The 15,751-nt window shown below is 50.3% G+C and overlaps 1 protein-coding gene across 4 annotated transcripts in view; it reads right to left on the reverse strand.

Annotated features, from left to right (window-relative positions):
- Positions 1 to 2,810: 2,810 nt before the first annotated feature.
- The window catches only part of UNC13C (unc-13 homolog C), a 72,824-nt gene continuing 59,883 nt past the window's right edge, over positions 2,811 to 15,751 (reverse strand). For 2 of the 4 annotated variants that reach the window (XM_087878068.1, XM_034409250.3), the window contains 10 exons: positions 14,265 to 14,342; positions 11,636 to 11,724; positions 10,488 to 10,631; positions 9,867 to 9,990; positions 9,273 to 9,329; positions 8,774 to 8,854; positions 7,310 to 7,457; positions 5,024 to 5,116; positions 4,427 to 4,586; positions 2,811 to 4,347 (listed from right to left, as the gene is read on the reverse strand). In XM_087878068.1, coding sequence (XP_087734194.1) covers positions 4,059 to 4,347; positions 4,427 to 4,586; positions 5,024 to 5,116; positions 7,310 to 7,457; positions 8,774 to 8,854; positions 9,273 to 9,329; positions 9,867 to 9,990; positions 10,488 to 10,631; positions 11,636 to 11,724; positions 14,265 to 14,342 — 1,263 coding nt within the window. In that variant the 3' untranslated portion in view covers positions 2,811 to 4,058. Of the gene's footprint in view, positions 4,348 to 4,426; positions 4,587 to 5,023; positions 5,141 to 7,309; positions 7,458 to 8,773; positions 8,855 to 9,272; positions 9,330 to 9,866; positions 9,991 to 10,487; positions 10,632 to 11,635; positions 11,725 to 13,429; positions 13,460 to 14,264; positions 14,343 to 15,751 lie in introns of all 4 variants that reach the window. The other 2 variants (XM_060689543.2, XM_060689544.2) reach the window with 2 other exon arrangements.

Consider the following 15,751-nt stretch of genomic DNA (forward strand, 5'->3'; position numbering starts at 1 on the left):
TCCGTACGGCCTCCAGGCACCGGGACATCACTTCAAGGGCATCGTTGGGGTGATCCGGGGTGGAGATGTACAGCTGGGTGTCGTCAGCGTACTGATGGTACTCCACCCCGAAACCACGGATGATCTCGCCCAGCGGCTTCACATAAATGTTGAACAGGAGAGGCGAGAGGACCGACCCTTGCGGCACCCCACATATAAGGGGCCTCGGGGTCGACCTCTATCCCCCTGTCAACACAGACTGCGACCGGTCAGAGAGAAAGGAGGAGAACCACCGCAACACAGTGCCTCCCACCCCCAACTCTTCCAACCGGTGCAGCATGATACCATGGTCGATGGTATCAAAAGCCGCTGAGAGATCTAACAGGACCAGGACAGAGGAGCACCCCCTGTCCCGAGCTCTCCAGAGATCATCAACCAACGCGACCAATGCCGTTTCCGTGCTGTACCCGGGCCTGAAGCCCGACTGGAACGGATCCAGATACGTCGTTTCATCCAGGTGCTGGGGGAGCTGTTGCGCGACCACACTCTCAACAACCTGATGTCACTCACATTGAGGGGCTCCTTGCTGGCCTCTACTCGCCCCTCCCCTCCTGGCCACTCCTCGCCTGCCCGCCCGGGCTCCTTAGGGTCCCAACAGGAAGCAGTTGTTGGAGCTAAGCAGCCACCACGAGAAAGAGTTGGCAAAACAGCTCAGTTCAAATTGGATCGGACCGAGAAGGAGGCTGAGCAGAAGCACCTCACTGAGGACTATGAGCATAGGCTTTCCAAGCAGAGGGAAGACCTGCAGGAGTGCAAGGCCAGGTACCGGTGCCTGGAGGCTCAGCGGGCTGAGATGGACAGCCAGTTCCAGGCTATGATGCAATCCCACTGGAACGAGGCCCTCCGGCTCTTTGCCACCAGCGGTGCTTTCCTCAAGCCTTCACCCAAAGCCCCGCACCAGGAGGCTGAAGCAGACCCCAAGTCAGAATTTCTGCCCCACTCCAACCCACACAAAAAGACCCCAAAGGGGGAGACTTTCTGCAGCAACACAAACATTCATTGCACATATCCGGCCCAGGGGCCGTAGTTTGAGGACCCTTGATTTAGTGCAATATAAAAAATGCAAATAATTTTTCTGCGGACCACCAAAATTTTCTCACGGACCACCAGTTGGTGACCACTGTCCTAACCATATGAAAGGGAGGCAAGTATATGGGGCAGGCCCCAGAGACATGGGGAGCCAAGAGCTGCTTGCCAGTGAATGGAAGTCTTTCGTTCCTGCATGGCCACTTGAGGAGAGACCTGCTGGGGCTGAAGATCACAGCCTTTGCCCTGGGCAGCTGAAAGACCACACCTGATCGCCTTCCTAGGAACTGCCAAAAGGGACAAGCCCCAACTCAGTGCAAATGGGGCCTGCAGAGTGGCACTTTTGGCCAGTAGATTCCAGGGGCTGCCCAAGAAGGTCGTCTTCTGTATATCCTCGTTTTCTGACAACTGGGTGCCTGGTGCAGAAGACAGCCAACTTTTTGTATATTTTAATGGGCATTTTGCTGGTGACGATTCTCATGGAATGTTGTTTTAAAAAATATCACAGTATACCAGACTTTGGAAGCAAGTTAAGAAATAATTAAGGAGTTGGCACTTTGGATCTTTGGCATTGGGCATTTTCTTTGTTCCTGGAGCCTCTGGAATGAAAGATAGGACTTTATTCTGCCATGGAAATCCAACTGACATCCAATTAAGGCTTGTTCCTTCTTGTCCATGGAGGCAAACTAGTGAACGTGTGTTCTGTGCTTTAAAAACACATTCCCCCAAAGCTCAATTGCCCATGTAATTGCACTGTATTTTTCTTTTGCCACAAACTTAGGAAAAAACAGAAGCAAAGGCATCTGCTCACGTTCTGCATCCCCACCTTTCCAGCAGCCCCCAGACCCCCATGGCCAAAAGGATTCAGGAAGGGAATGGCAGGAATATGAATGCCCAGCAGGCCACCAGCCACCTTCTGGGTTGTTCCTGAACTCAACCTAATACAGAGCTTGGTGAAAGGATGCCAACAAGTCCAGTTGGCTGCCCCATATTCCAAAGAGGAGCCCCCAACTTCTGGAACAAACACTGGAGCTGCCTGCAAGAAACAGATAGTAAGAGACCAGCAATAACTAGCAAATGCCAACTCACAATATTTCAGTGATCCATTGGTTTAATTGGTTCAACCAAGGCTACAGCCCTCCATTCCAGCCTGCTGGGTGGGGTAGGGTGGAGGGTCAGAACGAAAGGTTCAACAACTCAGACGGCTCCATGGTGCACCCTATGCAAGCGCCCCTCCCTTGGCTGATGTCCAAGTCTATTTCCCTGTCCATCACATATCTATAATCAGCCCCATACCCCAACCAGGAACATTCTCAGAAATACAAAATCTTTGCCAAAGGCAAAGCCTTCCTTCCCTCCCGCCCCCACCCCTGCCCCCCAGTTGCTGCCTCTCCCAGGGATTCATATGGGCAAGGCTCACCCTCTTCCGGGGGCTTTTGTCTCCTTTTTCTAAAAGACTGAGAAACCAACAGCCAAAAGGAATCCACCAGGAGGGCCGTGTAGCAGCTGTGTGTAAGGAAAGGTTGGTCTCTCCACCAAGACTTGGTACAATTTTCCCACACCCAAACTTTCCACTGAGCAAGGCTTGAGAGCTGTTTTTGCACAGAGCCTGTTGTGGCTAGCACCTGGGTGTGACTCCAGGGCTCCTCTGGTCTTGGGGAAGGAAAGAAGACCTAAAGCAGCTCCACTAGGTAGCCTCAGGGCCTCTAGGGAGAAGCTGATGGGCCAATAAGGAACAAGGAGGAGCAATTTCTTCTGCCTTTATTTTACAATTTCTCATGAAATATATTTACATCACATGGATGTTTGTCTCCATGCAGGACATAGGCATGTTGCATAAGTAGAAACTTTTATGAAAACAAAAACAAGAAAGCACTTAACTGAGATTTCAGCTAAGAATCTAAAACAAAATCTCTAACAGCCAGAGTGAAAAATGTTAACAGCAACATTGCTTCTTGATGGAAACCATTCACCAGCAGGCTCCAGCTAATTAACCCTGTATAGTCCAACACCATTTCACACAACACAACCTTGGGAAACTAGTACACCATACTGAAGTTCATTCACTGGGAATCTTCCTTGGATTATTGGTACCAGCATCCTTTTGAGGCACATCCTCCTCATTCCAGGGGTCCCACCCCAGATGCCCTACCCAGAGAACGGTCATTTCACTTGGGACCTATCCAGACCCAAAAAGCACTGAACCCAGGGACAGAATTACTCCTTAATAAAAGTATGGAATTACCTTGGTAGCTTTGGAGAACAAATGTATCTCAAGATATGAAAGATCGGTAACAAACGTGACCAGATGTCTTGAGAACTTGCTCTGCCAGCTCTTCCTCACAGTGATAAGTATGAAAGACTGGGAAAGAAAGGTCAGCATAAAACATTTCCACTTTTTAAAAGTTTGTATGCAAAAATCATTTCTTTAAATCAGCAACTATAAAATTACAAACACTTTCTTGAAGTAACTGCACCTGTAGATGGTAGAAAAAGGATTTCAAAAGCAAGACTTAAATGGACTTTGCATAAAATGGGAGGGAAATAAGGCCAAGTGTCCAAAGTGATGTGGAGAAATGGGTCTGCAGTAACATGAGGTTGCCATGGGCTGTAGGACAGTTAAACAGGAAGTGACCACGAGGAAATGGCTGTCATGAGACAAAATCAGTATATCTCAAAAGATGCCGTTCATAATTTTGTTCTTTGCTGCAGTTTTGGCACTTCATTGGAACAGTTCCATTTTTTCCTCAAGAATCTGAACATGTAGAAAAGAAACAGCTCTTGAACGTACCTTGCAAATACAGTAATTTATGTTCTGGCAAACACAGAAACAGAGTCAAACATTCCCACAGACTTGCACATACATGCATGAGTCAGACATTGAAAAGACAGATTCATCAAGGTTCTTAGACAGGTTCTGTGCAAGAGCCTGTCCAAGTTCTGTCCAAAGACAGGTTCTTGGAGCTGGAAGTTTGCATTTCCTTGCCAGAATTTCAGGCTGTTTCTTCAGTGGATCGTGTTTCTAACTTGAGGCGGACAAACTCCTTGGCAACTTCATCGCTGGTCCTCTGAGAAAGGATCTGCAGGATTGTCAGCCCAGCCTCATCCACAGAGATGCTTCTCAGTAGGGGGTGCCATGCAGCGCTGCAGCCGCTGCTCTCCAGGAGGGTCCGCAGCTGGACCACGGCCATCCCAATGAGCCGGTCTTCCCTCGCAAAGCAGTAATCCTTCACGGAGAGGTGCAGCTCGTAAGCACTGGGCCGCTCTTCACTGCTCAGGAAACTAGGAAGAGGGGAGAGGGGGATTCAGAAAGAGAACCCCCCCCTGCCCCTCAGCCACACAAGCAGTAAAAGCCACTTACAACTGGAATGTCTCATTGTATTTCGGGGACCAGGTGTTGCTCTTGCTTTTGGTGCCGTGCTTCCTCCGCTTGTTGCTCAGGCTGGGCCCCAGAATGCAGACCTCCACAAAGGGGCGGAAGGTGGCGCTGGTCTGCCAGGCGAGTTCCTCGATGGCTACAACTGCACACAGCAATGGAGACCACAGGCAGACATGGCTCATCATGTGGCAGCCTTATGGACCCACTCGTTCAAACTCTCTGCCTCATCTTACTCCATGTAGTGATACAGAAAGGAGCAGCGGAGGGGATGAGCTGCCAGAGATCAAAATGACGCTGGCCCTTAACTAATTGCTATTCAAACTACATGACTGACCAAGCAGCTTGTCTTGAAATGCTGACCACAATGATCCATTGATACAGCAGCCATTTTTAAAGGCCTTCCCAGCCATCAGCCCCTGGCTTTCAACGATCAGAAAACAAAACTGAGTTCCAGCAAAGGAAAAAGGAAGTCCCACCCTCCTTCCCCATCCCTCTTGAGCCCTTTTCAACTGCCTAGAACTGCCTGCTTCTCCACAGAGGTGGGCTGGATTTGGGACAAGGAGGCATTGCCAACCATACCTCTGACAGTGACTTTATGCTCGCCAGTTGCAGGGTGCGTCGCCAGATCCACCTGGAGATTAATCTTCCCCACTGTGTTGTCTGTTGTTTGACCTGCATCAGAAAGGAGATGGTGACCTGCGGACAGTGCCCAGAAGTGTGGCTTAGGCTACAACCGAATGTTGGCATTGTGGGAAGTAAGTAAGAGCTTGGAGCAAATGCACTGGGATGGAAAAGGAAGACACAAGAAACATGGAAAATGTTCTTCAATGATATTCTTGTGTCCCTGCAGCAGAAAAGTGCATGCAGATGAAAAGTGCCTTCAGGAGAAATGCAGCTTGGAAGCCAGATCCTATGACTGTCCCTAAGCAAGGACAGCAGCTGCTGTTTCCACCTCTTTTCCTCCATCTACAGGGTCCTAAGCAGCACCAGTCCACTCCCTGCAGCCACCAGGCTAAGCCCAAGGATACCACACCACACCAACAGTTCAGGAAAGTAAAGTCACCGAATGAACAAGTGGTCTGGCTGGAAGAGGCCTGTGGTGAAGGCAAAAGCTCAGTGTGTGGCTGAGCCCAGGCTGGGTCTTCCCGGCTTCATTGGGGAGGAGTGGGGGGACCGTGTGGCTCCTTGCCATAAGCATATTTTAAAACGAAGATGGTGAAATGGTCCCTACTGTCCAGGGATGGTCCCTACAGGATGGGCAAGAAATAACTGAGTTCAGGGAGACTGGTTTTTCTGGCCAGTCACCGCAGAGGCAAGAAGATGGTGGGGTGATGTCCCAGGAAATGCCTGGGACAATACTTGGGAGTTTGCCTGGCTCAAGGCAGAGAGCAGTCCATCCTGCCTGCTCAACGCGGCAGTTGCCGCCACCGCCGCTGCTACCACTGCTAATTTAGAGGCACAGCCCTTTGACAAAGCTCATTCATCACTGTCCAGACAGAATTAGTTAACGCAGCCATTCTCTTTCTGCCAGAGCAGGGTTCAGAATTGGTTGTGAATTGCAGGGCAGGCCTGGGAGAGCGGCCCCTGTCACAAGCACCATCTTTCCTGTTCAAGATTGAGACGGTGATGTAACTCACCCTCCAGGCTGCAGTGGCTGCACCCATTTCAGCAAGGCCGGGCAACTTCCCTGGCACCGTTTCACAGCTGTGGAACTGTGGTGGCCCCACTGAAATGCCACAGGGAGCTGGGCCGCAGAACTGAAGGTGCCTGTCCTTCGCACAACATCAGGCCTCCCTTCCCCAAGCCTACTTCAGAGGAAGAACTCAAGGGCAGTGGGATTCCAGCTAGGGGCTGCTCCACCGGCAGAGGGATCTTTAGAGGTCCCATGGATAGCTCCTAGCTCCGTGGGGCCGCTGCCTAGGGGGGAATGGCTTCCCCATTAATTGGTCACTGCTGCAGCTTGGCATACAAGAGGGCAGACCATCTTAAAAGAGCAGATGAGACCTGGAGATCTTCTTAATTACAGGTAGTTCTTGACTTGCAACCATTCATTTAGTGACCGTTCAAACTTACAATGGCACTGAAAAAAGTGATTTATGACTGGTTTTCACACTTACAACCATTGCGGCATCCCCATGGTTACATGATCAAAATCTGGCACTTGACAACTGGGATGTATTTGTGACGGTTGATCCTCTGGAAGCCAGTTGTAACCTTCCCAAATGGCTTCCGACAAGCAAAGTCGGGGGGGAAGCCAGACCAACTGAACAATCGCATGAGTCATGTAACAACTGCAGGGATTTGCTTAGCAACGGTGGCACAGAGGTCATAAAATGTGGCACAACTCACTTAGCAACTGGCTTGCTTAGCAATGGAAATTTTGGGCACCATTGTGGTTGTAAGTGAAAGACTGCCTATATTCTCCCACATCGGAATAACAATGCAAGTGGAAAACAGGGACTTTATTTCTTGGCAGTAACCTAAGTGGATGAAGGTTCCTATAGAGCCTCTGGAGGAGGCAGATGGTCCTGGGGAAAAGGCACTCACAGATGAAAACACAACAGTGAGAGCTTTGCATCTAACCTACTAATGTTGCAGCCATCTGAGGGGAAGCATAAGGAATTTGGCCATAGAGCAACCGAAAATTTTACTACAGCATCCCAGATCCCTCTTGTTGGACTGGGAGAGACAGATCAGACAAAGCCAAACCATCCAGGTGGAGTCTGCACCCAATGCTGAGCAGGAAGAACCCACGCGCTCCACAGCACCCTCATGCCCCCTCCCCCCACCACCCCGAGCTCAAAGCCTTGGGCTGCTGCCCATGAAACTCCAAGGAGGGGCCTGTGCAGTCACCAACACACTCACTTTGAGAAGTCTGGCTGTTGATGAATTTCTTGACCAGAACATCTGTGGTCTGCGTGTACAAATTCAGGGCATACTTGAGAGACTGCAAGTTTGAACTTTTCTCCAAGAAGCTCTTTTTCAGTCCATTTCCTCCAGCATGAAAATATTGCTACAAAAAGGGCAAAGAGATGAGAATTCATCCACCTTCTCTCGGGTCCTCCCAAGATGATTTGAGTGTCTCAGGTGCCAGAGGAATAAGCCCTAGGCATAGGAAGCCAGTTTTCCTCATGGGAAGTTATCACCTTAACCATGAGTTAAGCCAAAAGGTTGCTTTGGAAGATGACAGATGTCCATAGCCAGAAGCACCTGGTAGGGGGCTGTCATGCCGTGTCTGAGTCAGCCAGGTGTTGTCTGGAGGGAAACACCCCCACAGATGCTCTGGCCAAACTGAGAGATGAGAAAAAGATGGAAAAGCCCATTTTTGTAGGATTCTATCTGAGGGAGGCTCAACTCTCCATTAAAGCTCTTGTCCCTGTTTGTATGAAACAGCTGACCAGGGAATGATGGTTCAGCCCCAAGCAATCTGTGGCTCTTTTGCATTAAACACAACTTCCTGCAATACCAGAACTGGCTGGATTCAGCTTTTTGCTCCACACAGTAGCCCAACTTCCATCTCCCCACCTCCCCCCATCCACCCCATCTAGGCCACATGGCCTGTGAACCAGGTCCCTCTGTGCTTGACTAAGCTGTGTCAAACATAGACCCATCAAGGCCACAAAAGGTATTTGATGGCACCCTCAGGTACGCAATGAAAAGTATAAACGCAGAAGGCCATGACAAGGAAAAGCTGTCATGCAAACAAGAATGGTTATGCAAGCTGGCTTGTAACCCTCTGAAATTTGCTGTCAATTTGTTGTGTTTCTCTGCTAAAGAAAAGAACAAGCACTGAATTTTTCCTTACCCTTCTCACTGCTATTCCTACTATGTTTTTCCACTTAATAAATTTCATAATGCCAAATGAAGAGTTAGAACAGCTTTTAAAGTCTTGGGGGAAACTAGGTAACATAAAAGAGATTCTCCCACAATGAAGACCTCATCTCTTTCCCTCTTAATCACAGTATGATGCAAAAAAACCCTCTTTTTATCCTGCCAGGCTTCTCAATTGTCCTGACCTTCTCAGCTGGGGCTGATGTATATTTAAACTAACCAAGTTAGTTTAGTCTCCTCTTGCTACTAAAAGAGAAACCTAATTAATTTATGGCATTTTTAAATGGTTAACTATTTTTGCCTTTCCAAATCCATGTCAACCAATTTTCCAGGTCCAAGGGATGACAGCCTGCTGGACTGGTGCTTAAGAGTGCCAGGCTCAGGAGGTTCAAGGAATCTGGACAGATGGAGGGACGGGCTCACTTCTACACCCTCACCACCCTTACTGCTGTTCTGCCCCAACCTCAACCCACTGGGCACACCCTCCTGCCACTCTACCTTGATGGTGGCCAGAACCTCTTCCATTATTGCACACTGCCTCAGGGTCAGGCTTTTTGCTTCTTCTCGGATGACGTGGTCCTGTAAAAAAACAACAGCAACTGAGGAACTGGAGGTGAGACATCTTCCTGCATCGACCATACCCTCCACCTCATGTCTGCAACAAGCCTTCTTGCCATGGAAATATTTCAACACGGTGGTCACTTCCCTCTTTCATCAAAGGAGAGAACATCATTCTCACTGCAGCCTCTCGAGTCTCTGAGAAAAAGCTCCCCAGGCTAAGATGGAGGAAGAGAAGCTGTGCCAGGACCATCAGCCTCCAACTTCAGATTCAAGCTATCTCTGAATTACAGTTATTGGAGAACAGGATCAAAGGAGGCCATTGTCTCCTGCTGCGTTTTGGGATTCCCCAAGGCATCTGGCCAGACTGGCTCTTGGCCTCTTTCTCAAAGGCAAGCACAGGCGTCTCTGCCCCTCTCTTCCACCCAGACTGGCTTACCTTCAGCTTCGACAGCTGGCTGAAATCTTTGGCTGCACTGAGAATCATTGGAGGGCCCTGAGGAAAAGCCAAAGACGGGAAGGTGAGGCACAATTCTCAAGCCATCCTCACCTCCAGGTGTGGGGCAGGGGAGGCCCAGTGAGGTCTCTGGACCCTCGGGCTCTGTGTTCAAGGGAAGGATGCCATGCACAAATACAAAGAAGGCACCTCAAGGCCACCAGCTGAACACTCCAGGAGCGAACTGCCAGCCCATTAAGATAGACGAATCTTGTTATTTTTTTGGCCCAGGCTCAAGTCCCTCTGACTGTTGCCTTAGTAGCGATTCCCCCTCTACATCAAATGGCCAAAAGGAGGGCATAGACCCACAGGAGCCAGCTCTGCACCCACTACCTTGTCTTTAAATGCCAAAGGGAGAACAAGAAGGGTACCCACCATTTCTTCTTGCAAAAGGAGCTTCGTCTTTGGAACATCTGCCCTTCACATGAGTGAAGGGCTGAATACCTGAGCACCTCCCTTGTCAGGGTAGGTAAGCTAATTTTTTACAGCTGAATGCAGGAGGAGCTGCCCATGGGTTACGGTGGCTTGGAGACTCACGGATTGGTCTGCCAGGGGTGGGAGCACAATCTGCCTTTCTATTTTGCTCAGGACCAACTTCCATAGCTCTTTCAAAAGCCGCTTCAGAACAGTCTTCTCACAGATTTTTGCTGAGGTACTTAAGCTGCAAAGAAACAAACCATTTCTGTCTTGTATCATGATTTTGCCCATGTCAGCCGGGGGATCTGCCAGAAGATGACCCCAGATGCAGCACACTGAGGGAAAGCACAGATGCTTCCCCAGCCCCCTCCCCAAGAATTGTGCAGGACGGAGACTCGGGTCCAGCCCTCTGCCCCTGGAGGGAGGGAGGGCCACTTTTCCCAGCAGGAGAGCCTGGTTTCCCTCTGCCCTGAGGAGCCTCCCCTTCGTAGGAAGGCCAAGGGAGCAGGAATAGCCAGGAGGAGCTGCCAACCAAACCAAGCCAGTGGGTTGGGGAAAGGGAGCAATGAAGGGAGGGTTGGAAGAGCAGGAAGGTCTCATCCAGAAGGCTTGAGCACTAGAAGGGTGCTGGGCAGAAGCTTACTGCTTAGCATTGGTGCCCACCCTCCCCCCCCATTGTCCCCAGCTGTGGCACCATCTGTCAAACGTGGCAGTTCACTGGCACCCGCCTCCTGTGCTTACGTTTTGTCAAGGAAATCCATCAAGGGGCGCAGCACAATCTCAGCCTGCACGGCGCTGTTGCTGCCTGCTGCTCTTCCGTCTCCTCTCATCTGATTTAACTCCAGGCTCATTTGGGTCACACATTCCTCAATGAGAAGCTGGAAACTAGGAGAGGAGAGGGGAGGGGATCCAGATGCCCCCTGCTGCTGCCCACCACCATCTCTGTCATGCTGGAGTCCCTGCTGCTGCCCTCTTCCCCCACCCCAGCTCTGGCTGCACCAAGTGATCTCATCGGGATCCCGCAGGGATGGGGGTGGGGGGGGGGGGAATGAGGAAGCTGCTTTGGTCCAGGTTTCCTAGGGCCACTTGGACTGAAAGCCCTTTGCAAAACAGACACACATTTTTTTCCTCCTTTCACTGCTGCTGCTGCTGCTGCTGCCGCCACCTCTAGGTCCCTGTTTCTTCCCCCCTTCCCTTCCTATGGATGCCAAAGGAACAGTTGTGCATCTGGAAATCTATTATTGTTGATGGAATATAGTAATAGTCTGACTTTTAGGAAAATCCCTTACCAGTCAAGTTACTTAAACTGGAAACAGTGTCACGTAAACACATAACAAAACCAGAACCACAGAATGCTAAAAGCTGCTTATAAATCATCTAAAATTTATCCAGACTGAAGCTAATTATACAGCCACCACCAAATAGAAGCTAATTTCAAGTCTAAGCTCCATCTGTTTTAGAGAAGCCCTTGGTCATAGCCACCTGGCCCCTCAGAAGCACACAAACACAGGTATGGTTCTCCAATGGAGCCCTTATGCTGCCCTTTCTCCTTTCTGCAGGTGTCTAGATTATATTATAGATTAACAGAGTTGGAAGGGAACTTCCAGGTCATCTAGTCCAACCCCCCCACCCAAGCAGGAGACCCTACACCATTTCTGACAGATGAAGATCCAATCTCTTCTTGAAAGCCTCCAGTGATGAAGCTCCCACAACTTTTGAAGGCAATTTCTGTTCCATTGGTTTATTGTTCTCACTGTCAGAAAATTTCTCCTTATTTCTAGGTTGAATCTCTCCTTGAGTTTCTTGGGCTCAAGGAACAGGTGGGGCAGCTGGGGATCTACAGGAGGAAGAGGAGGAGGAGAGCCCCATGGAGAGGAACTTGTCCTTACCTGGCGCTGTAAGCCAGGCCGAGCTCATCTAGGACGCTGCTGAGCTTGGTCTGCAGCTCTTTCAAGGTCTCACTGGCCTCAGGGTCCAGCTGAAAAGAAGGCAGGGGTGAGATTAGCCACTCCTCCTCCCCCCTTGCCTCCATTCGCTGGCATAATCAGCAGGCAAAGAGATAAAATCCCCATCCATTAGACGGCATTAATGGAAAACCAACGTGGAATCCAGCACTTCTTGGGCTGAAAGGGGAATATACCGAGGCCTCTCAAGACACAAATGGCGGCTGCCTCTCCCTCTTTGGCCTTCTGTGGGGCCACTTGAGAGGTGAAGCGGACCCGTTGGGGGAGGGGCAGCTTTGAGGCCTGGAAGAGTCGCCCCTCAGCTCCCTCCCCCGAGGGCCCCACAGAGCAGCCCACATCTCCCCATCCCACCCCACCCTTTGGAGCTGATTGGATTACAAGAGGGAGTTTCCACGCTGTTTTGCATTAATGGTGGACAGAAGCCAAGCACCCGGCAATGAAACATGTGCAAGGAACTCTTGGAGGCCATGCCACTTCTTGAGGAAGGACTGCAGAGAAGCTATTGGTGACAGTCCAGGAAGGCTGCGACTGTGCCAGCTTTGTCCCCAACAGAGCTTGGCAGCATCTGGTGTGCCTCAGGCATGCCTGGTGTCACCTGCGTCCTACCCATCTCTCAGGCACAAGGCACGCCAGAGGCAGTCCCTCTCGGCAAGTGCAGGGAGCCCTCAGGAAGAGCAGGAGACACAATGCAACCCCCCTGAAGCTGTCACAGAGATTGGGGGGGTGTCGAGAGAGTGACTCAGGAACCTCACCCTCTGCCTCACCAAATTCACTGATAAACAGCAGTTTGGGGGGGGGTGCCAACAGCTTCCTGGAGAACTCCCAGTTTTGTCCTGGATGCTGGTGTTCCCCTTCAGATGTGTCCCTGTTTGTGTGCCATGGGGCACTGGAGGACATTGCCTAGAGCTACATGTGGTAAGGGGAGGAGCACAAGGAACTGAAATGGTAGAGGCCTTGTTTCAGCCCAAGTGGGCAAACAGGTTCCTCACAGCCCCCCTAAATTCCGAAATAGACGTGGCCCAGCCAGCTCTCAGGCAGCTCCCCCCCTTGCTGCACCCCTGACTGCAGGAGAACGGCTTCTTGACCCAGGCTCTCCCAGGGAGCTCCTGCTGCTTGGCCTGAGGGCCCCTCCTCTGTCTCCTAAGCCTGAGTGGAAAGAGAAGGGGGTGCTGTGTTCTGCAGTCCTTTAGTGAGGCTGGGGGAGATTGGGGAACTGATCATCTCTCGCCTGGACACAGTAGATGGGAGAAGGTCAAATGTAGTCCTCCTCCTGGAAATGTTGCAACCCACGCTGGAGGCCACCTTGTGTGTGTTTGTGTGGAAGGGAGCACAAGGGAGCCTATGCACATGTACATCTGCTGCCGTTCCCCACACCCTTGTTATGGGCCTTAATCTGCACCGTTTGAAGGCATCTCTTTCCTCTTGCCTGGTCAGTTCCAGGAGTCAATCAATTGAAGTCCGAGAGCTTCAGATTAACTTGCAGCTTCTAATTCTACCAGATCATTTTGAAAGCCAACTGCCTTATCCTCTGCACCCAGATACCCATTTTCTGCCCACAGACAAATAGGCGCACAGACTGGGCAGCTAGGAAGCTCTTTCTAATGACTGCACATATCTGCAGGCACCCCTTTCACACAGAGACCCACGGACCTCGCCCGAGCAACTCTTCTGCACCCCAAACAAGTGGCTGGAAACAGGACACATGACAACATCACAAACCTCGTAGGAAAAGTGTTTGCCTTCTTGCTTCTTCTCAAGGATGGCAAATTAAAGGCAGTAGACAAAGACAGGATGACACATTACAGACAAACATGGGCATGCCCACTCCCCCGCCTCGAGCTATGACTGGCAGGACTGGGTACAAATCAATTACATGCAAGGTGCCCAGAGAAGGCTAACCTAGACAGGTGGATGAACTTACTTACTGGGTGGATCTCCCCCACTTGCCCCATGGCAGGGCATAGCACAAGAAGAATCAGGGAATGGGGCGCAGCTCTGGGCTGGCATAATATCTTTCTCTCGGCTTTTGGTCAGGAAAGAGAACCAGCTCTTTTGGCCTGGGGTGGCAGGGAGCTCTTCTGGCATCATTGCAGTGGGAAGGGACCAATGACTCTAGATCTGTTCTCTGCATTTGAGCAACTTGAAAAGGCAAAATGGCGTCATTTTGCCCCTCATGCCTCCAAATAGAAACGCTAGCAATGGGGGGACCTCAAACTGCTTAGCCCCCATGACAAAAAAGCCATATCTGACATCTCTCCAGAAGAAGTAAATGGGGAGGAGCTGCCTATGGCCTCCTATTGTTGAGCCAAAATTAAATAAGGTGACGGGCTCCCATCCTGTTGAGGAAGAGAAGCCACTGACTTCAGCACAGCCAATGCGGGTGCTCTACCCCATGCCTACAGGCATGGAACCCAAGAAGACTTAGGGCTGGGCCTACTCAACATCTGTCAGTCACTGGCCACCCTATCAGCCACTCCCTTTCTATGGCCGATGCTGTCCCCCTTTCTCTTGGGAAGAGTTTAGTGTTCAGTTGAAGGTGGCAGCTGACACTCACCTCTTTCCCACCCATGGCTTCAAACATCTTCTCAAGCTGTACTCGCAGCTGCTGAATGTTGTTCATCAAGATGCAGGGCTGGAGATCACAAGGACGAAAGTTGTCTTAGCTGCTGGGAGAGAACTGACTGGGCAAGAGATCACAAGAAAGGAGCAAAACGGCTGGTTGAGTAGTCCTCAAAGACCACCTGGAGGTTTGTAAACCACCTGACCGAATGAGGTGCTGGAAAGAAGAGGTGCGTGGTGGCAAAGAGCTCACCTGTTCTTCGCACATTATTCGGTCAAGCCATTCTCAGCAGCAAAGCCCACCCCCTTTCTCCTCCGAGTGATCAGTTCAGTGCCATTTCTCTCTCACTGGCAATTTCCACCACCGGGCACATAAATCTGGTTCTCTGCTTCCATGCCACTGAGCCTACCTCTTTGACTGTGAGCTAAGCAGAACGTATCATTATGGTTATTTTCTATGCTGGATGGTAGGTATCCTGAAAGCTAGTTCCCCTTGCCCTTGTCCCTTCCTTCTAGGGATGGGATTGGAAAGCAGAAGGACCTCCAAAAGGAAATTCAAGAGAAGAAACAGAATGGAAGATGACCAAAAGAATGTTCTCCATAGCATGACAAAACCGTTATTGCAACTGGGAAGAAGGGATGTTCTCTACTTTTCTAGGGATTATTCTGCCAATCATGGCAACCATGTTGATGCCTTCTGTCCATTGTAGGAAAACAACTTTGGGGATTGAAAAACAACCCATCCTTTCTCTGGACCCACCATAGTGCTGCATGTCATGGATTCCTCAGAATCAGAAGACTGATAGGGAAGATCATCTGGCTCTCCACCCACCAGACAGCTGTGTCTGCTGATGTACTAAGTGACAAATTGCTGTGTTGGAGAGAAAGTGAGAATGTGCAGGTTTTGGCTAAGTGCCCACTCCTAAAATTAGGAGACTGCCATGAAACATCGGGCCAAGACAATTCTTCTAAGGAAGAGTCAGGAATCCAGGCTTCCTGAAACATGGCTGGAAGATGGGCCATACCACTCACTAATTCCTTGACTGACATGTCAGCCTTTAGGAAATCATGGGTTCTTGGGCCTCCTTCACATAAACTGGACCTTGTTTTTCTGGCAATACCACCACCCCCTCCTACAATTGGCCTCAGATTAATCTCATTGGCTTCTCCAGACTCAAATTGTTTACTGCTGCTTTTCTATTTAGCATCACTTCTGACTTCACGAAGACTTAGCGGTAGGGAAGTTGGTAGTGTTTCCACTAAGCTTTGGGAGGAGGTGTCTTCAACAGACCGGCTAACATTTATTTTGGGGAGAAAGGATTCTCATGCCCAGGAGTTGTGGACTCCTCATCAGCTGATCAGCAGCCTCAAGCTGCACAGTACCTGGGCAATACCTTTGGTTCTCCAGTTGCCAAAGGTTCTGGAAAAGAAGAAGATGGCATCTTTCCACAGAAGGAACATTGTTATGGCAAGGCTGGGTCT

This window comes from Pantherophis guttatus, chromosome 13 (genome assembly GCF_059756535.1).
Source record: "Pantherophis guttatus breed Tessera chromosome 13, ASM5975653v1, whole genome shotgun sequence".
NCBI classification, from domain to species: domain Eukaryota; kingdom Metazoa; phylum Chordata; class Lepidosauria; order Squamata; family Colubridae; genus Pantherophis; species Pantherophis guttatus.